The sequence below is a fragment of the Ranitomeya imitator genome, chromosome 6 (genome assembly GCF_032444005.1).
Source record: "Ranitomeya imitator isolate aRanImi1 chromosome 6, aRanImi1.pri, whole genome shotgun sequence".
Classification (NCBI taxonomy): Eukaryota; Metazoa; Chordata; class Amphibia; order Anura; family Dendrobatidae; genus Ranitomeya; species Ranitomeya imitator.
The window spans coordinates 245,491,891-245,518,128 of NC_091287.1; the positions used below are offsets into that span (position 1 = coordinate 245,491,891).

At 46.3% G+C, this 26,238-nt stretch overlaps 1 protein-coding gene across 1 annotated transcript in view; it reads left to right on the forward strand.

Annotated features, from left to right (window-relative positions):
- LOC138642417 (uncharacterized) overlaps positions 1–26,238 on the forward strand; it is a 134,516-nt gene that overhangs the window by 100,137 nt on the left and 8,141 nt on the right. The window contains exons 13-16 of the mRNA XM_069730563.1: positions 102–152; positions 2,039–2,146; positions 10,750–10,819; positions 19,626–19,865. Coding sequence (XP_069586664.1) covers positions 102–152; positions 2,039–2,146; positions 10,750–10,819; positions 19,626–19,865 — 469 coding nt within the window. The remainder of the gene's footprint in view (positions 1–101; positions 153–2,038; positions 2,147–10,749; positions 10,820–19,625; positions 19,866–26,238) is intronic.

Genomic DNA, 26,238 nt, shown 5'->3' on the forward strand with positions numbered 1-26,238 from the left:
AAAACAAGAATGAGCTATTTCTTGACTACAGTATGACTACAAATGTGTAAAGATAGAATCTGATTAAAGATAGAATCTGATTATTGATGTGTATTTTACAGGATTTCCACGTAGAACCAATAGAAAACAACCAAGATGTGTTCAAATTTCTGGTATGTACTGAAAGCAATGTAACTTTCTGTTACAGAAATATACTAACCTAGTGACTTGAACATGTTTGATGGAGTTACTTGGGTTTTATTAATTAGTTTTTAGTTGCTTCTTCTTTTTTTAAACTTCTCTACAAAGATCATACTTTCTTCCTGTAGTGTCTGTGTTTTAATGAGAGAAATGGCACATTATTTCAGAGACAAGTACAGACATTACTTCCTTCATAGACTGTACACAGAGATGAAGCTCTACACATATCTTCACTGATGTTAGTCTGGAATTTAAGGTGTAACCATTGTTTTAGTTTTCTTTTAATTAATCTATAGATGTATTACAAAGTTGCTTATTTTATGTATGGTATCGTATCAGTAGTAACTCCCTCCTATCTCAATAATGTAAAAATCTCTTGTCTCTGTTTACAGATTCTACCCATAAATTGAGTATGATTTCTCAGTCTTGACAAAAAAAGAGCAGATTACTCTGAGATGTTAAAAAGTTGCTCTTTTCAGTTGTAATATTGATTTATTGAATATTAAAATGAGTTACTCTTTAACTGTCAATTGTCAGGAGCTCCCATGCACATTAGACTGTCAGAGAAACCCATCGCGATTGGCTGGTATTAGTTTGTGTACGGGTTTCATTATAGCACACATCTCTGCAGATATCCTAATCTGTGAAGCAAAGCTGACCATTGAGCAGTAGAAAACAGGAGCATAATGTCTTCATGTCTATCCACAGGAGCTGTTTGCTTGGCTGTTTCTCTCAGACCCATATACTATGAATTGAATAGTAAGCTTGACCTTCACTCCATTCAAGCGGGGGAGACTCATGAGGCCCATTTTTTGTATCGGTGGGATCCCAGCAGCCATGACCTCAGTTATCAGCAATTTTGGATCAACTAGTAATGATGGTCCCTACTCCTTTAGCTTGTGTGACTTCTTTAAAGTGAGCCTGTCAGCAGGATTTTGCTAAGTAACCGTCAGACTGTCAGGTTGGCAGTGTTATACTGATTTAAATGATACTTAAGGTGAAGAAATCAGTCTTGTAGTTCTTGTTTAATGAGATGTCCATGCTTTGGAGCATCTTATCTTCCTACTCTAAACCAGAGAAACCCAGGAGAGACCTTCCCACAGGCCCATCCGGAAGCACAAACTTTTTCCTCATCATAGAGACAGACTGTTTGTGCTTCGGGCTGGACTGTGGGCAGGTCTCTCCTTGGTTTCTCTAGCCTAGAGCAGGAAGATAAGATTCTGCCCACAGTTCCGCACCAAAGCACAGTCTGTCTCTCTCTGATGAGGAAGATGTTTGTGCTTCGGGGTGGCCTGTGGGCAGGTCTCTCATTGCTTTCTCTGGCTTAGAGCAAGAAGATCAGACTCTGCCTACTGTCCCACTCCGAAGTACGGGCGTATCATTAACTGAAAACTTCTAACACTGATTACACAAGAATTGCAAGACTGATTTCTTCACCCCAGGTATCATATTAATCAGTTTAACATTGCCAACCTGACAATGCCTGTAGTCTACTTAGCAAAATCGTCTTGATGGGTTCACTTTAATGACTGGTAAACTAGAATATTCACAGATATTTTTTTCATGAATAATCAGAAATAAATTTATAGATAATTTTCTGATGAAACATTTCCCTGATAAAATAGATAACAGTGGAGCATTATCGCATTCATCACCCCCTTTAAACATAGTTCAATAGAGTCTATACAAAGTCATGTCTCTTTTTTTACCAGCTTGGATATTTCTGTAATTCTATATGTATTTCAATGTGGGGGAACATACTGAAATAGCTGGTACAATTTCTAACAAAAAGACAAAACAAAATATTTCTTCATTGCACAGTACTTATCATTTTAATTTTAATTTTTTATTATATTAGAAAACATTTGCAATTGCAAACTCATCTGATCTAGAATTCGCAAAAAATGTTAAAGAAATGTTCTCCGACGCACTCAAGAAATACAAACAGAAAAAAATGGAAGAAATGGTAAGTCTTCAATTCTTTCATCTTTCACTTTTAGATGCATGTTAAAATGACTGCATTCATCTGAATTGTGTTTTCTCTGTCACTTTATTGGGGGCCACAGGAAACCATGGGTGTATGCTGCTGCGACTATTAAACTGACACAATTTGTCAGCTAATTGTGCTAGAGTTACGTCTCAATTTGCCCCAAAAAGGGCAAAGAAGATATGGTTGGCTGGGAAAGGGTGTTTGGTATTAAATGCAGTTACATACTCCAAGTGTTACTGGCACATAGTAAGGCCGGTTTCACATTAGCGTTTTGAGGAGCTGCGGAGGGTTGCGGACTTTCTTCGTGAAGCCTCGGCCGCACCTCCGCCGCTAGCTCCGCCTACTTCTGCATGCAGCCTGTGTACCTATCTTTAACATTAGGTACGCAGGTCGTGAGGCTGTATGTGGATGCTTCCGCATGCGTCGTTTTGACGATGCGGCGACCAGCGTAGGACGCAGCTTGTTGCAATTTTTTTTCTTTCTCCGCATTGTCAAAACGACGCATGCGGAAGCATCCACATACAGCCGCACGACCTGCGTACCTAATGTTAAATATAGGTACGCAGGCCGCATGCAGAAGTAGGCGGAGGTGCGGCCGAGGGCGGGGCTTCACGGAGGAAGTCCGCAGCTCCTCAAACGCTAGTTTGAAACTAGCCTAAGTCAACTACTGTACTACTGTAATATGCGAGGTAACATGAAACTTTAGGCACTTTGGTCTATCGTCCTGGATGAGCCACTGAAATAAATTTGGTGCATTTCTAAACTGTTTAGTCTACAACTGACTAAAAATTAGACTGCTTTAGTAAATCTCTCAAATTATATTTAACAAATGAACACCTTAAAGGAGAACCTGATACGCCCAAAATCGAAGGTGAGCTAAGCCCACCGGCATCAATCAGGGGCTTATCTACAGCAGCTCCGGCGCAGGCATACTTTGCGCTGTTAAGGGCAGAGCAAAGTACTGCAGTGCACAGGCGCCAGGTTTCTCTGACCATTCCCTCAACAGGACAGACAAAGTACGCCTGCGCCGGAGTGTGAAGACAAGAAGAGGACGTCATCGTAAGAAGATAGGAGGCCCCGGACCGCAGCGGGACTGCCCCTGGGTGAGTATAATCTAACCTCTTTTTCTCATCTTTCAGGATACATCGGGGCTTATCTACACCATTACAGAATGCTGTAGATAAGCCCCTGATGCCAGTGGGCTTAGCTCACCCTCGATTTTAGTCGTGACAGGTTCCCTTTAATAAATAAACCTCCTGAAATAGGTGTCAGTTGATGCATGCTCCTCTTTGGAAAAGGTGAATGTAAAACTGGCAATTAGAAACCATGCATCATCAAGCCGACTGACTTGAATAAGGAATTGATACATCTAAACATTTATCAAAAACTCACTTGTGTTTTTTAGTTATCTTGCTGGGGGTTGTCATCGGTTTAATGAATAATTTTATTAATCGATCAGCTTTGTATTTTATCAATTAATAGTTGCCTACACTGTTTGCCAGGATTTCCAGGAGTACATGGATTGAATGGTTAAGTATTCTCCTTGTGGAGAGTGACATGCCAGGTTTGGCACGCCGTATGAGAAAGCTTAAATGCCTTGCATGCTCCTCTGAGAAATTAATTTGCCAGAGGAGCTTGCAAGGTATTTAAGCCCCTTAGATCCCAGCCTTAGCTCCTTACCTAGCCATATCAGATCTCATACTTTGCACTGACAAGGGGTAATACCCCGAAACACTCTGTCTACAAATTGAGATTCTGATTTGTCTTTTAGTCTAAGTCATATTGCAAGACTCGTTAAAGGGTTGATATTGACTTATAGGATTGCTACTTTCAATAGGTGGCACTAGAGTTCAAGTCCTCTTCCTCTCTGAAGAGACATTTTGCATTCAGGAGTACATGGTCGCTTTCCAACTGATCAGCTCCATTTTCAGCTTGTAAATGTCTAATGGGATGGGGTTTAGCTCAGGTGCAAGACTGCACAGGTTGCGGATTTTTCGTGTTTTGTTCGCGTTTTTTTCGCTATAAAAAACGCATACGTTATGCATCCCATCATTTAGAATGAATTCCGCAATTTTTGTGCACATGATGCTTTTTTTTCCGCAGAAAAAAAAGGCATCGCGGAAAAAAAGCATCATGTTCATTAACTTTGCAGATTTTTCGCGTTTTTCCCGCTATTTAATGCATTGGGAAGCTGCGAAAAAATCGCGGGAAAAACGCATGTGGATTTCTTGCAGAAAATGTCCGGTTTTGCTCAGGAAATTTCTGCAAGAAATCCTGAACGTGTGCACATAGCCATAGGTTTTATTCTACTAGGATATTCATAACCTAGAATAGTCCATCAGCACGGTGGCTCAGTGGTTAGCATTGCAGCCTTGCAGCGCAGGGTCTTGGGTTAAAATCCAACCAAGGACAACATCTGCAAGGAGTTTGTATGTATGTTTTTCCCGGGTTTCCTCCCAAACTCCAAAGACACACTGATAGGAAATTTTGATTGTGAGCCCCAATGGGGACAATGCCGATAATATCTGTGAAGCGCTGTGGAGCTAATGTCACTATATATGGTAAGTGAGTAAAATAAATAAATCTCAAATCTGTGGGAGTCGCGCACCATACTGTTTGTTACCAGTTCTGGTCTACTCAGTCACACTGTTCAGTGGACACTTCTAGGTACTGCGGATCATCAGCTCCAGTTCAGATGAATAGCAGCTGATCTGCTGTAACTTAGTTCACATTTGCGTTGTGCGGTGCTGCGTTGGCGATGCAACGCACAACGCATGCAAAACGCAGGGTTTTGTGACGCATGCGTTCATTTTTGCATGATTTTTGGCGCAGAAAAAACAGCATCATGTAGCGTCCTCTGCGCCCTGACAGTTGCGCCAAAAAGACGCATGCGTCACAAAACGCAAGACAACGCATGTCCATGCGACCCCCATGTTAAATATAGGGGCGCATGACGCATGCGTCGCCGCGGCTGTGCCCAACGCTGCCCCGCACAACGCTAATGTGAACGTAGCCTTAGAAGTACGATAATCACACCTACCACTGGCACTTATTTTCAGTACATATAGAAACTGATAAGAGGCCAGGCAGCCTTTAGATAGGACCTGTAGGAGCTTTGTGAGGTAAGTATGCGTTTCTCTATGTTTTGCACACCATTCTGGTTTTGAAATTTCTTTTCTTTTTTATTTTTATTTTTTTGCTGTACAGCCCTTTTAGGGTTGGTGCTACCTTGTGACTGATTTTACATATTAAGGAACTAGTTGGCCCGTGCAAAGTTTTCGCACATTGGTTGTCGGGGGCGCAGGAAAATCAAGCTGGTCAAATGTAAATGTAATTGAGATGATGAACACAGAGAGGTATGTGTGTCACTGATATATATAAATATATATATACTAGATGGTGGCCCGATTCTAACGCATGGGGTATTCCAGAATATGCATGTCCACGTAGTATATTGCCCAGCGCGCGTAGTGTATTGCCCAGCACGCGTAGTGTATTGCCCAGCCCGCTTAGTGCATAGCAATGTGGGCATCAATATCCCTGTTTAAAAAAAAAAAAAAGGAATTAAAATAAAAATTAGTTATATACTCACCTTCCGTGGGCCCCTGGATCCAGGAAGCGTTTACCGACGCTCCTCGCACGCTCCGGTCTCAAGAGTGCATTGCGGTCTCGCGAGATGATGACGTATCCATGACAGAAGGACAGACAGAAAGACGGAAGTGACCCTTAGACAATTATATAGTAGACTAGATGGTGGCCCGATTCTAACGCATCGGGTATTCTAGAATATGCATGTCCACGTAGTATATTGCCCAGCCACGTAGTATATTGCCCAGCCACGTAGTATGTTGCCCAGCCACGTAGTATGTTGCCCAGCCACGTAGTATGTTGCCCAGCCACGTAGTATGTTGCCCAGCCACGTAGTATGTTGCCCAGTCACGTAGTATGTTGCCCAGTCACGTAGTATGTTGCCCAGTCACGTAGTATGTTGCCCAGTCACGTAGTATGTTGCCCAGCCACGTAGTATGTTGCCCAGCCACGTAGTATATTGCCCAGCCACGTAGTATATTGCCCAGCCACGTAGTATATTGCCCAGCCACGTAGTATATTGCCCAGCCACGTAGTATATTGCCCAGCCACGTAGTATATTGCCCAGCCACGTAGTATATTGCCCAGCCACGTAGTATATTGCCCAGCCACGTAGTATATTGCCCAGCCACGTAGTATATTGCCCAGCCACGTAGTATATTGCCCAGCCACGTAGTATATTGCCCAGCCACGTAGTATATTGCCCAGCCACGTAGTATATTGCCCAGCCACGTAGTATATTGCCCAGCCACGTAGTATATTGCCCAGCCACGTAGTATATTGCCCAGCCACGTAGTATATTGCCCAGCCACGTAGTATACAGCACAGAGCCACGTAGTATACAGCACAGAGCCACGTAGTATACAGCACAGAGCCACGTAGTATACAGCACACAGCCCACGTAGTATACAGTAGTGTGGGCACCATATCCCTGTTAAAAAAAATAAAAAAAAATTAAAATAAAAAATATTTATATACTCACCTCCTGGGATCCAGCAGAGCGCTCCGGCGATAGGCGCATGGCTGCCGCCATCTTCCGTTCCCAGGATGCATTGCGAAATTACCCAGATGACTTAGCGGTCTCGCGAGACCGCTAAGTCTTCTGGGTAATTTCGCAATTCATCGCCTGGAACGGAAGATGGCGGCTGACGCGAGCGGCTCAGCGGACAACGGAGGGTGAGTATAGCAGGTTTTTTGTTTTTTTTATTATTTTGAACATTAAGGTTCATAAAAGGTTGGGGACACACAGGGTTAATAGCGGCGGTAACGGTATGCGTTACCCGCGGCCTAATGCGGCCCGTTACCCCCAGCATTAACCCTGTGTTAGCGGTGAGTGGAGGGGAGTATGCGGGCGCCGGCCACATACTGCGGGGAGGAAGGACCGGCCGTTTTCTTCCGGACTGTGCCCGTCGCTGATTGGTCGTGGCTGTTTTGCCGCGACCAATCAGCGACTTGGATTCCATGACAGACACAGGCCACGACCAAGAATATCTGAGACAGACAGACAGAAAGACGGAAGTGACCCTTAGACAATTATATAGTAGATTATATACTATACATACGAATCCATTATATGTCCATTTTGCAAGCCGGCGATGACATATGGATCCATATGGAGCCATACGGATGACATATGGATCCCTGTTCAGGGAACATTTCTGCGATAATCGTCCGTGCAAAACGGACCGTTTTTTTGTTTTTTTTTTCGATTGCGAACCTGAGAAATCTCTCATGGGCAGGTGCAATCGGTATATGCAGATATGCGTCTTGTATGTCTTTGGAGGCAAGATATTCTCCCTTCTCCATGAACACAATGATGGACCGAAGGGACTCCATGCGGGAGTGACGAACCCGTACATATTTGTTGAGTTGTTTTAGGTCCAGTATGGACCGCCCGCTGCCTCCTTTCTTGTGGACTACGAATAGATTGGAGTAGAACCCTCGGAAGCGCTCGGCCGTGGAGACCGGTACTGTGACTCCTGCTTGAAAAAGCGAGGAGACCACTTGTTGGAAGGCACGAGCCTTGGCTGGTGGTTTCGGGGGGACAGAGAGGAAGAATCGGTCCGGTGGGTTGGAGGTGAACTCTATCTTGTATCCGGAAGACACTCGTTCCCTGACCCACCTGTTTTCTGTAATAGGCAGCCAGACTTGATGAAAGAGCAAGGGTATGTGCACACATCCGGATTTTTAGCGTTTTTTTTTGCGGAATTTCGCTATAAAAACGCTATAATTCCGCAGCAAAAACGCTAAAAATATGCATCTTATCATTTAGAATGCATTCCGGATTTTTTGTTCAGATGGATGCGTTTTTTACCGCAAAAAAAATGGACATGCTCATTCTTTTTGCGGATTTCTAAGCCAAAATGACTTTCAGGAAAAAAAAAAATGGCAGAAATTCCGCAAAAAATCCGCGCAAAAAATCTGCGCGGAAAAAAACGCGATTTTCTGCCAGAAATCTCCGGATTTTGTCAGGAAAAAAACCTGACGTGTGCACATACCCCAAAAGTCGGCCGCCTACGGGTGTGGTGTCTTCCGGAGTCCGTGAGTCATGATGAAGAGAAAGTCTGAGATTTTCCTCCTCTGGGCTTAGACTGGCCTGCTTTTGACTGCCAGGTCTTGTCCGACCTTTGCGTCGACTGTGAGTTGTCCTTGCATGGGGAACGGTTACGATTTTGTGCTGGACGCGAGACTGACCAGCCCGAGGAGTTGCGAAAGGATCGGAATCGAGCTTGGTTACGCTTCTTGTAAGTGCGTTTAGGTTTCAGTTGGGGAAGAGAACACAGACGGGAAAAGTCAGCACATGGGGAAAGAGAGAGTGGGTAGGTGGGTGAGCACATGGGGGTGGGGGCAGGGAATTCTCAACGCTGCAAAGCCTGCCCCCATCGTGACTTTACCGCCCGCTCGATGCAATAGCATCTAGTGACTATATTCACACACACGCACGTGTTCAAACTTGTTGGTACCCCTCGTTTAATGACAGAAAAACCCACAATGGTCACAGAAATAACTTGAATCTGAAAAGTAATAATAAACAAAAATTCTATGAAAATGAACAAATGGAAGTCAGACATTGCTTTCCAACCATGCTTCCACAGAATTTAAAAAAAAAAAATAAAACTCATGAAATAGGCCTGGATAGAAACGATGGTACCCTTAACTTAATATTTGTTTCACAAGCTTTTGAGGCAATCACTGCCATCAAACGATTCCTGTAACTGTCAATGAGACTTCTGCACCTCTCGACATGTATTTTGGCCCGCTCCTCAAGAGAAAAAAATTTGCACCAAAAACACATGAAATTGTAAAAATGTGCTTAGTGATTTTCCTGCCAAGAGATGCAGAAATGATGGAGAAATGTCTGTACAAAATATTTAATTTGTCCACATGCCCCTAAGTGTCTTCTATCGAAACAGGTAATAGGTTTTTCCATTTATCCAAAAATGTTATCAGGATATTAACCGCTTTGCATCGGGTACTAAAAACTTTGTAGTTATAAGACTACTGGTGCTTGTGAGTGAATTATATCTGTAGGTGTAGATAAGTGAGGAGAGATGGGTAAGCGAGGTTGGGGGAATTGCAAGGAGAGGACATGTCTAAGACGGCAATCGCCTTAAAAAATTTTTGGAAGGTTTCTTGTAATTGATTAAAGGAGAGCAGGACCTTGTTATTATAAGTCTCCTAGTATGACACCAGTGTTGTGCATCAGGGAAATTGACTAAGATTAGTTCATCCAAGATATCTTATTTTTTTTAACCTCTTCACGACATACAACATGCTTGTACGTGATATGTCATGTCCTTGCCTTTGATACGAGCTCACATGCCGAGCCAACAGCTTTCCCCATCATGTGCCTTTAACATCGCAAGTGGAGCAGCGCTCTGCCCATGGCTGTTAGCCTGTGAAATGTCCTGTCAATCTGTAACAGTGGCGGCATTTAACGGGGACTGGCAGGAGGTACGTCATTCTACGTGCCCAGTGGCATGCCCGTGACATGATCGCAGGACTCCGATGGGTTGCTATGACAGCCAAGGTACTGCTGAAGACCTTTTTGCCTGTCCTTATGATACTTCTGTGAAAGCCAGAATTTAGTTGGTGTTCCTGGATAATTGTGATTTTCACTATACATAGCAATGTTGATGCACCGCTATGTACAGCACAAGTGATCAGACGATTGCAGCTTCATGTCTCCTTCTATTAAATACAGTAAAAAGTTTAAAAAATAAAGTTTTTGAAAATACTAAAAAAACTCAAGTTCAAAACACCCCCCTTTTGACCTATTAAAAATAAAGCAATTAAAAAAACTACACATTTTGTATCGCTGCATTCGTTAAAGTCTGATTTATTATAAAATAAAATGCATTAATCCAATCAGTTAACAGCATAACAAGAAAAAAAATTAAATTGCTAGAATTACGTTTTTTTTTGTCTGCCTCAACATTGCAATAAGATGCAATAAGAGGCGATCAAAACATTGTGTCTACCCCAAAATGGTATCTGTTAAAATGTAATCTTGGGATGCAAAAAATAAGCTTTCACACCACCCCATATCCTGAAAATTGGAAGCGTTACGAGTCACTGAAAATTTCCAATTTTTTTTTCACCACTTAAGACTCTGCGTGTTTAGGATCAGTGTAATCGCACTGACATGAAAATTCATATTGCCAGGTCAGTTTTACCTTACAGTGAACATGGTAAATAAAACAAAACAAAAAACAATTGTGAAATTGAACTTTTTTTGCAGTTTCGGCGCACTTAAAAAAAATTTCTAGCACTCCACTACATCACAAGATAAATGGCTGTGAGTACACTAAAGTAAAAAAGTTGTAGCTCTTGAAGAAGGGGAGGAAAAAGGAAAGATGAAAAATAGAAATTAGGTATGACGTTAATGGGTTAAATGTTTTATTTTTGTAAGCTCGCAAATAAAAATTACAGCTTGTCATAATTTCTTTCATTTTTCATATTTAATCAGTTAATATTGTGTTTGCATTTAGTATTGCACAGAAGCAGAGCATGGTCCAACTGAAGAACCTATAGAAATGTCTGACAATTCCTGTGACCATGGTGAGTTTCACACAGATGTTTTTTGGTTCATTACTCCTTTCTTATGCATGCACTATAAAATGTTTTGCTCTTGCCTGTTAAATGGGAGTTAAAGGGATTGTCATCAGAATATGTATTTTAGAGAAATGTGAACTTGTCTTGTTTTATTTTTACATATCACAATCTGTGCTAAAGGGAACCTATCAGCAGGATTGTGCACAGTAACCTACAGACAGTGTCAGGCTGGCGCTGTTATACTAATTTAAAATGATACCTGGGCTGATGAAATCCGTCTTGTGGTTGTTGTTTAATCTTTATTGTAGTTTTCAGTTAAGGAGATTCTCGTACTCAGGGGCGGCCTGTGGGGGGTCTTCATGTGGTGCTCTGCTTACATATTCATCTGTATGGCTTATGACAGCTCACTGATCCCTCTGTGACCTGCCCCTTTTTTATATAGTGCATAGAATATGTATTGGAAAAAAATATCACATTCAGCAGGCAGGCGCTTGCTCTGCAACATAATTGCATCTATAATATGCATTAAATTATTTTATTTAGTGAAATAAATTTATTCTGAAAATAATTTTTTTTCTCAAAATGGCACCGCCTGCGCCATTTTGCTAATGGAAAAAAAAATTGTCTCCACAAAAATGGTGGTGCCTGCGCAGTAGCATCTGTCGGATTGCCGATTTTTTTTTTTTTTTTTTTTCCAATACATATTATATTTAGTATGTAAAATAGAGGGCAGGTCCGTGAGGGATCAGTGAGCTCGACAATCTCATTAACTGAAAACTACAAATAAAGAATAAACAACCACCACAAAACTTACCGTAGTATATAGCACAGCCACGTAGTATATAGCACAGCCACGTAGTATATTGCCCAGCCACGTAGTATATTGCCCAGCCACGTAGTATATTGCCCAGCCACGTAGTATATTGCCCAGCCACGTAGTATATAGCACAGCCCACTCAGTATATAACAGCCCACGCAGTATATAGCACAGCCCACACAATATATAACAGCCCACGCAGTATATAGCACAACCCACGTAGTATATAGCACAGCCTACTTAGTATATAGCACAGCGACGTAGTATATAACCCAGCCCACGTAGTATATAACCCAGCCCACGCAGTATATAACCCAGCCCACGCAGTATATAGCACAGCCACGTAGTATATAGCACAGCCACGTAGTATATAGCACAGCCTACGTAGTATATAGCACAGCCTACGTAATATATAGCACAGCCTACGTAGTATTTAGCAATGTGGGCACTATATCCCTGTTTTAAAAAAAAAAAATAGTTATATACTCACTTTTCGGCGGCCCCCAGATCCAGCCCAGGCTTTTAGTGATGCTCCGTTCCCAGTAATGCCTTGTGGCAATAACCCGTGATGATGTAGCGGTCCGCTACGTCATCTGGGGTCATTGCCACAATGCATTCTTGGGACCGGAGCGTCGCGAGGAGCGGAAAAGGCTGCCGCGGACGCCGGAAGGTGAGAATATAATGATTTTTTTTCCATCATACATGACGGCACCACGAGAGAGGGGATCCGCCCATCAAGGACAGGAAACCTTCAAGATAAAAGGGGGCGGCTCCTCTCTCCACATCAGTTGGTTTCCTGTCCTTGACGGGGAACCCTCAAGATGGAAGACATCTGATGAAGATTGAAGAGGATGCCGTGATCTGGGTCGGGTGGATTTGGGCAGGCGCTGTCTGCTGCACCCGTCACCAGGTACCCGTAGTCGCCTCGGGGGTCAATGTATACCATGCCCCCCCTGAGCGAAGCATGGCCACAGCCCGCGAGGCGAATGCCCGGGTGAAGTTGGAGCCTCGGAGGCCTTCCCTTTTACCAAAAAAAAAAAAAAAAATCCACCTGCCAATTGTCCTCGGAGGTCACAAAGGTGCTCCCTCCCTGTTGACTATGGTGGCCATGCAGCCTGTGAGACACATCGGTGCCCAGGCTAGGTAAGGCTCCTTGGAGGTTTCATGCCATCCCTGTTGAGCACTGCAGATGGTCCCCCCAGCCCACCCCCTCCCCTTCCCCCCTCTCCTTCCTTCCTGGATCGGTACCGGAGACAAGCGGAGAGGTGTGGAGCGGTATCTGACAGCATGGATCTGGAGGTGAGCGTGGCGTGTCGGACGGAGGGGACACTGCAGAGTTTCCTGCCTGGCCGGCGCCATGATTCCAGGAGGCGGCCGCGCGTGCGCACATCGCTGGGCAGCAGCGCTCGGAACGTTTGTGCAGGGCACTGGGGCAGGAGGACAGGAATCTTCGGCGCGCACCGGAAGTAAGGGCCGGATGCGCGCCTGGAAGGTGAGTGCACGGACGCTGGAGGGCGACAGAGCAGCGCGCACCGTAAGTAAGTGCAGGGTGCGCGCGCAGAACCCAGCGGTGGATCAACCAGGTGAATGATTAAGAGCGCGCCCCGGAAGTGGTGCCAGGGGCACGCTTTGTTTATACAGCAGCATTGCGCCAGCGGTGGCAGATGCAGGATCAACCAGGTGTTTGATTACATGCACAGAGGTGGTGCAGGCACGATCAGCCAGGTAGTTAATTGGATTAAATACACCTGGTGCTGAGCAGCCAATAAAGGCAGGATCAACCAGGTGATTCATTTAAAAAAAAAAAGTGAATCTATTTAAACGAGCTAGAAGTGCTGCCCTGTGTCACTAAAACCAGGTCAGGTTGAAGGTGACTACTCTTGTTGTGTGCTGGTGTATAATGGAGAGTTTCTCGCCAGAGCATTTGATGCCACAGCAGGAGGTGCAGGAGAGGCGGTCTCGCTCAAGCGAAAAGAGCCAGACCCGCCATGTCAGCAGCAAAAGCCGCTCGGACAGTATACGGACGGATCGGCGTAACAAGGAGGGGTCCCTAGTCTCATTGGGAGACACGGAGAAAACCAGCCAACCTCCGGATCCGGTACCCGTACTTTGAAAACGTCCGAGTGGTGAGTGAACTACGAGAAAGTCCAGCACGCTAATGTCTGTTCTTTTCTCTTCTCTTATCTCCGTCTCTCCCCTCTTTTCTTACATACATTGCGGGGTGGAGTATAGGAGGTCCCCAAAAAGTATAAGGCGAAGACTAAAAATAGAGAATGTCCCTTATGTAAAAAGGCTTTAATGTCATCTTGGGGTAAAAGACTGTGTCAGGACTGTATTAACCAGACTGTGGCGGAGGAAACAACCTCCTTTACGGACAGCCTAAGATCTCTGATTCAGTCCGAAGTCTCTAAGTCCGTAAGAGCATTACAGACACCTGACACAAATGCCAGATCTAGGGACAGATCCAGCCCCTCTATAGCATCCCAAAGGGATTCCTCGGGGTCAGAGCAGGATTCTTATACGGCCCGCTCTTCTGATAGTAGCTCTGAGGAGGAAGACACCTTTCCAGCAGAGGCTACAGATAAACTTATTAAAGCTGTTCGCTCTACCATGGGGCTGGTAGAGGAGAAAGCCAAAAAGACAGCCCAAGAACTCATGTTCAGTGGCCTACAAAAGAAGAAACGGAGATCATTCCCTGTTAACGATCAAATACAAGAACTGATCAAAAGGGAATGGCAAAAGCCAGAAAAAAGGTCCCAGATAACTACCTCCCTAAAAAGAAGGTATCCCTTTGAAGAGGAAGCATCCTCATTGTGGGACAGAGCCCCAAAAATCGATGTGGCGGTCTCAAAAGTGGCCAGGAAATCCTCCCTGCCGTTCGAGGACCTAGGTTCTCTAAAAGAACCTCTGGACAGGAAGGTGGACAGTTCCCTGAAGACAGCTTGGGAAGCCTCAGCGGGAGCACTAAGGCCAGCTATCGCGGCCACTTGTGTCGCCAGATCCCTTAAGATCTGGATAGACAACCTGGAGGAACAGGTGGAGCAAAAAGCTCCCAGGGAAGCTATTTTAGAGTCACTTCCAACCATGATGGCAGCGGCTATGTTTCTGGCTGAAGCATCAGCAGACTCTGCTAGGCAGGCAGCAAAATCAGCAGCGTTAGCTAACACTGGACGCCGTGCCGTATGGCTTAAATGCTGGCCAGGGGACACTCAGGCCAAAATGAAGCTTTGTTCTTTGCCTTGTGAGGGAAACTTCCTGTTCGGACCAGCATTAGATGAGGTACTGGAGAAGGCCAGGGATAAAAAGAAGAACTTTCCAAGACAGCCGTTTCAGCCCTTTCGTCGCTCCTTTCGGAGAGGCCAAAGATTCCGAAGACAGCAGTACAGGGACCGAGACAGAAGCAACCTGGACAAGCGACCCAGGGGAGGAAAGGGCTTCTATTTCGGCAAGTCCCCCAGAGACACCAAAAAACCCTCCCAGTGACGGTCCTTCTCAGGTGGGAGGGAGGCTCTCTCACTTCCTTCCAGCCTGGGAGAGGATCTCCTCCAGCATATGGATCCGGCAGATCGTAGGATCAGGCCTAAGAATAAAGTTTCACCACTGGCCTCCAAGAAGGTATATGCAGACCCCGGTACAGTCCTCCCAAGAGAAGCAAGACAGTCTGGAGGAGGAAGTAACATCACTCCTAGACAAGCACGTCTTGGAAGAAGTTCCTATAGACGAAAGGAGGGAAGGATTTTATTCCCCTCTTTTTCTCATAAAAAAACCGGACAACTCTTGGAGGACAATTATAAATCTAAAAGGCCTCAACAAATTTCTTGTAGTACCATCATTCAAGATGGAAACCATAAAATCGGCGGTGAAACTTCTCTATCCCCAGTGCTACATGTCCGTCCTCGACCTCAAGGACGCTTATTATCACGTCCCAATCAGACAACAAGATCGTCAGTTCCTCAGAGTGGCAGTTCAGATGGGGTCCCAGCTGCGTCACTTCCAGTACAGGGCTCTGCCCTTTGGGATAGCAACCGCCCCACGCGTATTTACGAAGCTGATTGCAGAGGTCACAGCACATCTCAGGGAAAAAGACACTCTAATAATTCCCTACTTGGACGACTTCCTGATAGTGGGAAAGAACTTTTCTCACTGTCAGGAGCAGGTCAGGATAGTGATGGACACTCTTCAGACACTGGGATGGCAACTAAATCTCAAGAAGTCCAAGTTAGAGCCGGCAATGGTCCAGAATTTCCTGGGGATAACGGTGGACTCCGTGGCACAGGAGTGCCGCCTCCCAGAAGAAAAAGAAGAAAAAAATCAAACAGATGATTATGGCCACAATAAAAAAGCCGGAAATGACCTTAAGAAGGGCCATGTCGGTGTTGGGGTCCCTAACCTCCTGCATACCGGCAGTAAAATGGGCCCAGTTCCATGCAAGAGAACTGCAATGGTGTGTGCTGCAGAACGACCGAGAACTTCAGGGACAGTTAGAGCTGAAGCTCACTCTCCCACTCTCTGTGCTCCAATCTCTCAGATGGTGGTTACAGATGGAGTCATCCCCCAGAGGAGTTCCCTGGACATTCACAGCCTCCATGGTAATCACAACGGACGCCAGTCCATGGGGATGGGGAGCTCACTCAGACACACTATGGGTCCAAGACCCCTGGGCTCAAGAGGAGAAAGATCTATCCTCAAACGAGTGGGAGCTCCTAGCAATAGAAAGGGCGCTAGAGAGATTACTTCCACACTTGGCAGGGCATCATGTGAGAGTCCTATCGGACAACCGAACAGCGGTCGCATACGTGAACCACCAGGGAGGCACCCGCTCTCGGGCACTGATGCACATAACCACCAGACTCATGTCTCTAGCCGAAAAGCACTTCCTGTCATTATCGGCCCTGCATATCCGAGGTGTGGACAACATAAAGGCAGACTTTCTAAGCAGGAACCACTTGAGGCAAGGGGAATGGTCCCTAAAAATGTCCGTTTTTCAACAGATAGTGCACATGTGGGGAAAACCCAGGGTGGACCTCTTTGCCTCAAAAGTCAACAAGAAAGTCCAAAAATTCTGCTCCTTGAACCCTACAGACAGGCCGTTGGCAGTAGACGCCTTCAGCATAAAATGGACATCTGGACTCCTGTATGCCTTCCCACCGATATGTCTAATACCAGTGGTTCTGAGGAAGATCAGGGAAGACCAGGCCAGAGTGATCGTGATAGCGCCCTTCTGGCCGAAAAGACCGTGGTTCTACTGGCTGAGAGTGATGTCAGTGACGAACCCGTGGGTTCTCCCGGAAGACCAGGACCTTCTAACTCAGGGTCCCTTCAACCACCCGCAGAACTCCGGACTTCATTTGACAGCCTGGCATTTGAGCGGTCGTTACTAGAGAAAGAGGGGTTCTCAGCTGGGTTAATATCCACCTTGCTCAGCAGCAGAAAACCAGTAACGACCAAGATCTATGGAAGGATATGGAAGAAGTTCCTGTCCAGCTCAGGGCCAATACGGGAAGGGGAGGTCCCGATAGTGGCAGTACTGGAGTTCCTGCAGAAGGGCTTAGATCTGGGGTTAGCTGTTAGTACCCTCAAAGTACACATTTCAGCATTAGCAGCCCTATTCAACTGTGACCTGGCAAGTAATAGGTGGGTGGTGAGGTTCATCCGAGCCTGTAGTAGAGCTGACTCTGTTCCATCTCCTACTCCTCCACCATGGGATCTAAATCTAGTGTTAACAGCCCTGACGGAAAGCCCCTTTGAGCCGTTAAATGCAGCTTCAGATAAAATACTAACATTAAAAACAGCTTTGTTAGTGGCACTTACATCGGCCCGTAGGGTGGGGGATTTACACACGTTGTCAGCTGACCCCCCCTTACACACAAGTCATGGACGATAGTGTTGTATTAAAATTAGATCCGGCATATCTCCCCAAAGTGGTATCGAGATTCCATAGAGCTCAGGATATAACCCTACCCTCTTTCTGTCCCAATCCCAGTAACAAAAAAGAGGAGAGACTCCATTGCCTAGACGTTAGGAGATGTATCCTACAGTATCTAGAGGTGACTAAATCCTGGAGGAAGCAGAGGGCTTTATTTGTTTCGTTCCAGGGGTCAAGGAAGGGCCTTAAAGCCTCAAAACAGACTATAGCTAGATGGGTGAGAGAGGCCATTATTCTAGCGTATAGTAGTGCAGGCAGGGTTGTTCCACAGGGTCTGAAAGCCCACTCTACGAGGGCCATGGCGACGTCGTGGGCGGAGAGAGCTGATGCTACCATCGACCAAATCTGTAAGGCGGCCACTTGGTCCTCTCCGTCTACATTTTTTAAACATTATAGACTAGACCTATCTGCTACCTCTGATCTCACTTTTGGGAGAAGAGTGTTACAAGCAGTGATCCCTCCCTAGAAGAGAATACAAATCTCTGTAACTCTCTCGTGGTGCCGTCATGTATGATGGAAAAACACGGGTATTACATACCTGGTAATGTGTTTTTTCATGAGACATGACGGCACCCTTATATTCCCACCCTTTTGATCACGTCATTAGTTGAGTGCATTATTAGCATTATTTGTATGATACACTCCCTGGGGTATCGGTGAATAGAACCGTATAGGATGTATTATTTATGTGTACACTAACCAGCGGAGTTCCTCTCGTACTCTGTAAAACAACTGATATGGAGAGAGGAGCCGCCCCCTTTTATCTTGAAGGTTTCCTGTCCTTGATGGGCGGATCCCCTCTCTCGTGGTGCCGTCATGTCTCATGAAAAAACACATTACCAGGTATGTAATACCCGTGTTTTTAAATTATTTTTAACTTTATATGTTTTTACTATTGATGCTGCATAGGCAGCATCAATAGTAAAAAGTTGGTCACACTTAGAGGGTTAATGGCAGTGTTAACGGACTGCGTTACACCGCGTTATGCCATGGTGTAATGCAGTCCATTTAACGGACTGCTAAAACGCTATGCGCGCGCTGACTGGAGGGGAGTATGGAGGGGGCACTGACTGGAGGGGAGTAGCGAGGGGCCAAGCCGCCGCACTGTGCCTGTCGCTGATTGGTCACGGCCGGCTGGGCGCGACCAATCAGCGACGCGGGATTTCCGTGACAGACAGACAGACAGAAGTGGACCTTAGACAATTATATATATATATATATATATATATAGATATACATTGGTGTTGGAGACTTTTTGGAACTTATCTAATCCACCTGCTGTGCATCTGTATCTTTTAGTCTTGTTGAGTTTTTTCTTTTTATTTATTCAATTTTTGTGATGATTGACATTCTGTGATTTAATTATTAAATTTGAATTGTTTTCACAATATACGTTGTGCGTCATGATATAGGTTTCCATTCCAATAACGATACACAACGGTTTTCGATCATTTAATTGTTTGTATTAAAAAAAATGTTATATAAGGAGAAACAAAGTCCCGAATATTCCCTTTGAAACACTGCACCGTTAGTGAGTAAAACATGACTGGATGCAATGGCACAGCCATTTTCAGATTCATGCTACCAGTGGTTCAGGAAGCATGAATCCGGTGACAGGAGAGTTGAATATTTGGGGGCATTTTATAACTATTGTGTCAAATGAAACCTGAGTATCAGCAGTTTTGAGGCTTATCATCAGGCAACGAACTGAGAGTACTGTAGGCACCAGCCATCCGAGCAGGATCCAGGCACCCTAATGTTTTCATATTATCTGATCAGTGTTTCATGTCACATACCAGCAGCTCTTTCTGGCATGTGAGTTTCCATATCATCCATTTATTTCAGTGTCTACTGTGTGAGATTAGGTTATTGTGGGTGTAAAATGCTAGAAAGTGGCTCTATTCCAGCCACGGGAAAGAAGCTTAAAACAAAATTATCCTTTTTTTTATGTACAAGCCTGAAAGTATTCTAAAGCTTTCACTTTTAATTTCCATCGTTTTAGGATCCACTCCTGGTTTTGAGCTTTAACTAAAACTTTCTCCCTATAACATCTTAAACTTATGTTTCAGAACAGACAAAATATTCTGTACATCAAGCAATAAAAAAGAGTGAATGTGAAAGGATTAATTCAGGCCCAGGTTCCGCACCTAATTCATCACCGACACCATCTGTCTCCATTTGCACACCTTCAGCGGACTGTCAGCCAGGCTTGCATATTATAAAACAATTTCCAGATGCTTCCAAATCACTAACCTATATATGTGAAGACCATCCAAATAAGCCATCTTTATCAAATTCTACAAATATAGGTAAGTGTCTTCATCAATGTCTGCCTAGCCCAGCAGAGCTTGGGAGAATGGTGGGTCCTCCTCCGTGCAGAGACACTTCAGCTGAAGTCTGAAGCACCATTATAGATAGTACAGACATCTCCATGCGCTCTGCTGTACTTCACTAATAAAACGCCCTGTGCTGCCTTAAGGCTACTTTCACACATCAGGTTTTTTGTTTCAGGCACAATCCGGCAAGTTTTGAAAAAAAAAACGGATCCTTTTTTTTTTTTATTTACGCTGGATCCGTTTTTTTCTCATAGAGTTGTATTAGTGCCGGATTGCGCCTGATGGCCACATGTTTTCTCTCTCTCTCTCTCTCTCTCCCTCCAGAATGTCAATGTAAACTCCATGTTAGAAATGAAAACCGGATTCGACAGAAAAACGGATCCATTGCATCAGTTTTTTCCACTATTTGTAATGGATCAATTTTTTCGAACATTGGCCGGATTGTGCCTGAAACAAAAAGACTGATGTGTGAAAGTAAACTTCAAAAATATATAACATACCTAGGTACGGCAGCTTTAAACAATACATACATCAAAGAAACCAAAAAAGCTATTGCCATAAAATAACGAATATTTTATTAGGATTAATTTAAAATATAAGGTTCACAAAACACATACAGTAAAGGGTAAAGGGCGGAAAAATTGTGGGGGCACAATGCACCGATAAAAAACGGCCTATCCGGTATAAATAACATGCCAAAAGGTACAACAAAAGATATAATAAATACAAGATTAATCACATCGATAAAAAAAGTGCTTATGCAGTCGTCCAGGGGTTAATCCCAAAGTAAAAGAGTCTCAAAGATAGTCGTAAGGGGAAACCCAAGGATATAGAGTCAAAAAATAAATGGTAAGTAATTCTGGTTGATAAGTAGTTAAATAGGAGTGCATAGAGGCATAGTCCTCTGGATAAAGGGATCAGTAAAGTGCCTAGTGCTGGTGTAACGCAGCTACATGACAGTAAACAAAAGATTACAGATTGACCTTAATCAAGTGGGGCGTAGGTAGATACCCCTCGAGAAAGCCAAACGCGAAACGCGCGTCGGGGAAACGGTCCGGTCCGGTCTACACAGGTAATATGCCAGCGTCAATGACGCCCCACTTGATTAAGGTCAATCTGTAATCTTTTGTTTACTGTCATGTAGCTGCGTTACACCAGCACTAGGCACTTTACTGATCCCTTTATCCAGAGGACTATGCCTCTATACACTCCTATTTAACTACTTATCAACCAGAATTACTTACCATTTATTTTTTGACTCTATATCCTTGGGTTTCCCCTTACGACTATCTTTGAGACTCTTTTACTTTGGGATTAACCCCTGGACGACTGCATAAGCACTTTTTTTATCGATGTGATTAATCTTGTATTTATTATATCTTTTGTTGTACCTTTTGGCATGTTATTTATACCGGATAGGCCGTTTTTTATCGGTGCATTGTGCCCCCACAATTTTTCCGCCCTTTACCCTTTACTGTATGTGTTTTGTGAACCTTATATTTTAAATTAATCCTAATAAAATATTCGTTATTTTATGGCAATAGCTTTTTTGGTTTCTTTGATGTATATATGATGTGTGAAAGTAGCCTAACACCACCTTCCTTCCCTCTCACACACTTCTTTTGTCTTTGTTGTAAGGGCAGAGAGAGGGTGGGGGGCTGCAGCTACATTGAGGGGAGCCTTATTACTTGTACTCAGCAACTCTGCTGTAAGGATTTCTGTGTGTATATTTATTGTGTGAGCACTTATACATATGTATAATGTGTGGATAGCTGTCAGTGTGAGTGAGGGGGCCCTTAGTCAGTAAAGGATGAAATGGGTGGTGGGACATGGAGCCCTCAATCAGTTATTGGTGACTGGGGGACACTATCGCATTACACCCCTATCACCCCTTAGTGTATGCTGGCCCTCACACTGACAGCTCTACATGCATTGTTCATACTGTGTATACTCCTGTATACACTCAGTTACTGACAGCTGTGTGGGTTGAGCTACGGGCCCCCAGTCAGTTATGAACTTATAGGTGATATAAAAACAAAACTTTTCATAAATAGTCTACAATGGTGACGTGTTAGAGAAAGATCTCTTTCTATATTAATAAAGCCATAACTGATTAAGGGCCCCCCTGCTATTCCCCATTTCTTTATCGCCTCTCATTGGGGGACACAGGAACCATGGGTGTATGCTGCTGCCACTAGGAGGCTGACACTATGCAAATAAAAAAGTTAGCTCCTCCTCTGCAGTATACACCCCACCGACTGGCATTATACTCTTCAGTTTAGCTTAGTGTCAGTAGGAGGTGGACACGGGTCTTTCATTAGACCCTTATCTACCTCAATGTGCGTCGTTTTCTTTCAGGTTTCCTCGGAGGGATACAGGGTGAACAGTCACACCTGTACTCCCACAATGCGGACTATGAGTACGGCGTGTACTGCCACCCCGTATCCTCATAGATCCCTCACCAGGACCAAGATCCTAGCACACCAGCGTGCTTAGAAGTCCGGTCCTGGCTCCGTCCCCCACCCACTCGCCCACCAGAGCCTGTCGGTTGCGGAGACGAGGACGTCCATCAGCTCCCTGGACGTCTCATTTTTTCCAGGTTAGTACCGGCGTGGGATGTCTAAGGTGAGTATTTTTTATTTATTATTTTTTTTCTGCGGCCCTGTATCCTCAAAAAGGGGGTGCCTGTTAAGGGGTTCATTATGTGGGTCACATTTGTTCCCAGCCGCCGCGCCTATTCGGCTGCGGCCGCCCTCTCTCCTAGTTCCGGCGCGGCTGCCTTTTCGGTCTACCGCGCCGCTTATTATCTGTCACTGCGCTGTGCGCTCAGCGACCTCCTTAAAAGCGCGGCCGTGCCACACCGCTTCGGGCCCCTGCGGCTTCCCTGCTCCGGCGCTGTAAGCGTCCGTTCCTTTCCTCTGAGCGCGGCGGCTTTGCCAGCCGCCACATCGCTTTGGCCCCCGGCGTTCTCCCTGCTCCTACAGCGGCCATTCTTTTTCATCAGCGCGGGGGCTCTGACAGCCGCCGCATTTCTCCACCACTACTATCCGGCCACGGTAAGCGGCCGTTCCTTCTCCCTCAGCGTGGCGGCCTGCCAGGTCGCCACACTGCTTGGGCATGCGGCCGCTGTTAACGATCGCTCACCTGCCGCATCGCTTCCTCCATGCGGCGCACTGTGCCTACGCCGCGGCCCTTCTCCGCCGGTCTCCTATTCCTAATTTAGGCCCTGGCTTCTGCCCGGGCCTACTTCCGGTGGCGGGCTCCGCCCCCTTCCCTCTTTCATCGGGCGGGCTTTTCTCCCGCCCGACAATTGCACTGAGGCACCGCCTCTTTTCCCTGCCCACCAGCGCCATCTTGGGACTCCCTAGCCACGAGCCCTCTCCTCCACACAGGATACAAGACAGCCGCAGATCGGCAAAATTGCGCCAGGAGGCCATTCCACCCTCCTGCCTAAGGGTCCACTTCTCGCCAGAGGTCCATGCATGGTCAGCTTCACTCCGCAATCCGTCTGCCGTGAGTAGTTCTGCAATTGCAGACTGACACTCCCCTCTGTCCCCTAACCCTCTTGCATTTTCTTCACGGACCTCTCTAAAATGGCTAACTCTAAAGGGGGCCGCTCTCTTCCTCCTACTTCATCCTCCGCTCTGTCAGGCCTGCAGCAACCCGATTGTTCCCACCGCCCAGGATCCTCCGGCCGGTCCGCCCGAGAGTGATACCCCCATCCCAGGCTGGGTTTTCTCTCTGTCTCAATCGGTGGCCGATCTAATGCGGGTGTCTCAAAATTTCTGTTATCCGTGCTGGACCGATTACCTCCGCAGCCCCCACAGTGGCCAGCGGGTTGCAGGAGCCTCCGCCCGAGCCCTCCTTGATAAGCCGCAAAAGGTCCAGACAGGAACATCGGTCTGAGTCCTCTTCTCGCTCCATCTCGCCACACGGTCCTCCTCTGCGGTCGGCGTCCTCCCGATCCTTCTCCCCTGAATCAAGCGAGGCGTTATCTGATGAGCCCTCGGAGGACATTTCGGAGCTGGATTCTAACCAAATCGCCACCATGAGGGATATGGTCCAGAATCTCATTGGAGCTATAAACCAAACCTGTGGCATTATGGATCCCTCTACGGAACCCGCAGATCAGGCGGTTTCGTTTAGACGGGCTATACCACCTAAGTTTTTCTCCAGAACTTACTGCCAATTGGACGGTCTCCCCCTCGGTGGATCCCCGTTTCCAGGCTCTCCACCAACACGGTGCTTCCACTGTCCGGCGGAGCAGCCCTGAAGGACTTTAACGATAGTTATAGAGTCCTTTGCGAAGTCAGCCTTTGAGGCAGCTGCAGCTGCTTCAAATGCCCAGTTTTTGCTTCCACCTGGGTTTCGAAATCCCTTTCCAAATGGGCCAAAGAGCTCCGTCGAGATATCCTGGACAGAGCGCCTCCTGAGCAACTGGCGGAGTTTGCCATCCAGATTTCCCACGCGAGTGAATACCTGGTCTCCGTCTCTCTGGATGCCGCGTCTTGTGCGGCTCAGGCGTCCAGCAATGCCGTTGCCATCCGCCGGACCGTTTTGGCTCAAGGCCTGGGGGTCAGACTTATGTTCCAAAAAGTCCCGCACCAGTCTCTCCTTTCAGGGCTCACGTCTCTTTGGTTCCAAGCTGGACCAAATCATTAAGGACGCCACCGGGGGTACAAGTCCCCTCTCCCCCAGGCTAATCCTCGTCGCCCTCCTCCTAGACGGCAGTTTTGGTCTTTTCGGCCTTTTTTCATCGCCTCACGGCACCAACCTCCTTTTCTCAGCAGCACCAGAGTCCACAGGCACGTCAAGAGAAGAAAGCGGTGCCCTTTAGGCCCACTCCGTCCTGGCGTCCTCGCTACTCCCCGGGTAGATCCTCCAGGCCAGGACTGGAAGATCCACCTCAGCATGACTCTGACAAGACTCCAACCCACCTCCCAGGTTGGGTGGCCGTCTTCTCTTTTTCAGGGACGTCTGCACCTCCGCAGTAGAGGATGCATGGGTCAGGGAAGTTGTATCCTCGGGATACAAGATAGAGTTCGTTTTCACGACCCCGGGATCGTTTCTTCGAATCCCGACCTCCCAGAGATCCCGCTCTAGTTCCGGGTTTCCTCGCAGCCATCGCTTCTCTTCTCAAAGCCGGGGAAATCGTTCCCGTCCCAGGAAAAGAACGGTTCACAGGTTTCTACTCGAACCTTTTTGTGGTACCAAAAAAAAAAAAAAAAAAAAGACGGCAAGGTTCGCACCATTCTGGACCTCGGATTACTGAACAGGAGAGTTCGTCTGAGACACTTCGGGATGGAATCCCTTCGTTCAATAATTGCTCCCATGCAGGCTCAAGAATTTCTGTGTTCCATAGATATTCAGGACGCCTACCTCCATGTCCCGATATTTCCTGGACGTCACCGATTCCTGCGCTTTGCGGTGCTCCCGGTACATTTTCAATCCGTTGCCCTGCCGTTCGGTCCCACAACCGCTCCAAGGGTATTCACGAAGATCATGGCGGCGCTGTTGGCCATCTTCAGAGTCAGAGGCCTGGTCCTTTTTCCATTCCTTGACGACATCCTCATCAAGGCTCTGTCCTTTTCTCAGGCTCACGAAAGTCTGTCCGTCGTTCTCGACACCCTAGCCGTTTTGGGTGGCTGGTCAACCGGAAGAAGTCCTGCCTTATTCCTTCTCAGCGCATCATTTTTCTGGGCATGCTCTTCGACATTTGTTAGACCAAAGTCTTCCTTCCCAAAGACAAGAGATCCTCTTTATGTCGGGACATACGCTTGCTCCAGGGTCCTCGGCCTCCCTCCCTCCGATCGGCCATGAAGGTTCTGGGGAGGATGGTATCATCATTGGAAGCGATTCCCTTCGCCCAATTTCATTCGCGACCCTTTCAGCATGCCATTCTGTCTCAGTGTGACAGGTCTGTCTTCGCCCTGGTCCGTCCGATCCGACTCTTCTCGGGTCAAACGGTCTCTCAACTGGTGGCTGATGTCACCTCTCATCTCCCAGGGCAGGTCCTTCTTTCCAGTTCCTGGTAAGTGGTGACGACGGACGACAGCCTCCTCGGCTGGGGTGCGGTTTTTCGCCACCGCACGGTTCAGGGCCGTTGGTCGGCGCAGGGGTCGTCTCTGCCGATCAATGTCCTCGAGATTCGGGCCACCTTTTTCTGTCCCTCCACCACTGGGAAAGGATTCTCAGGGGGTCTGCCTATCCGGAGCCAGACTGACAACGCCACCGCTGTGGCATATGTCAACCATCAAGGGGGGGACTCTGTGCTCCTTGGCCCTTGCTGAGGTATCCAAGATCCTGCTTTGGGCAGAGACGACGGCTCCGGTGTTATCCACGGGGC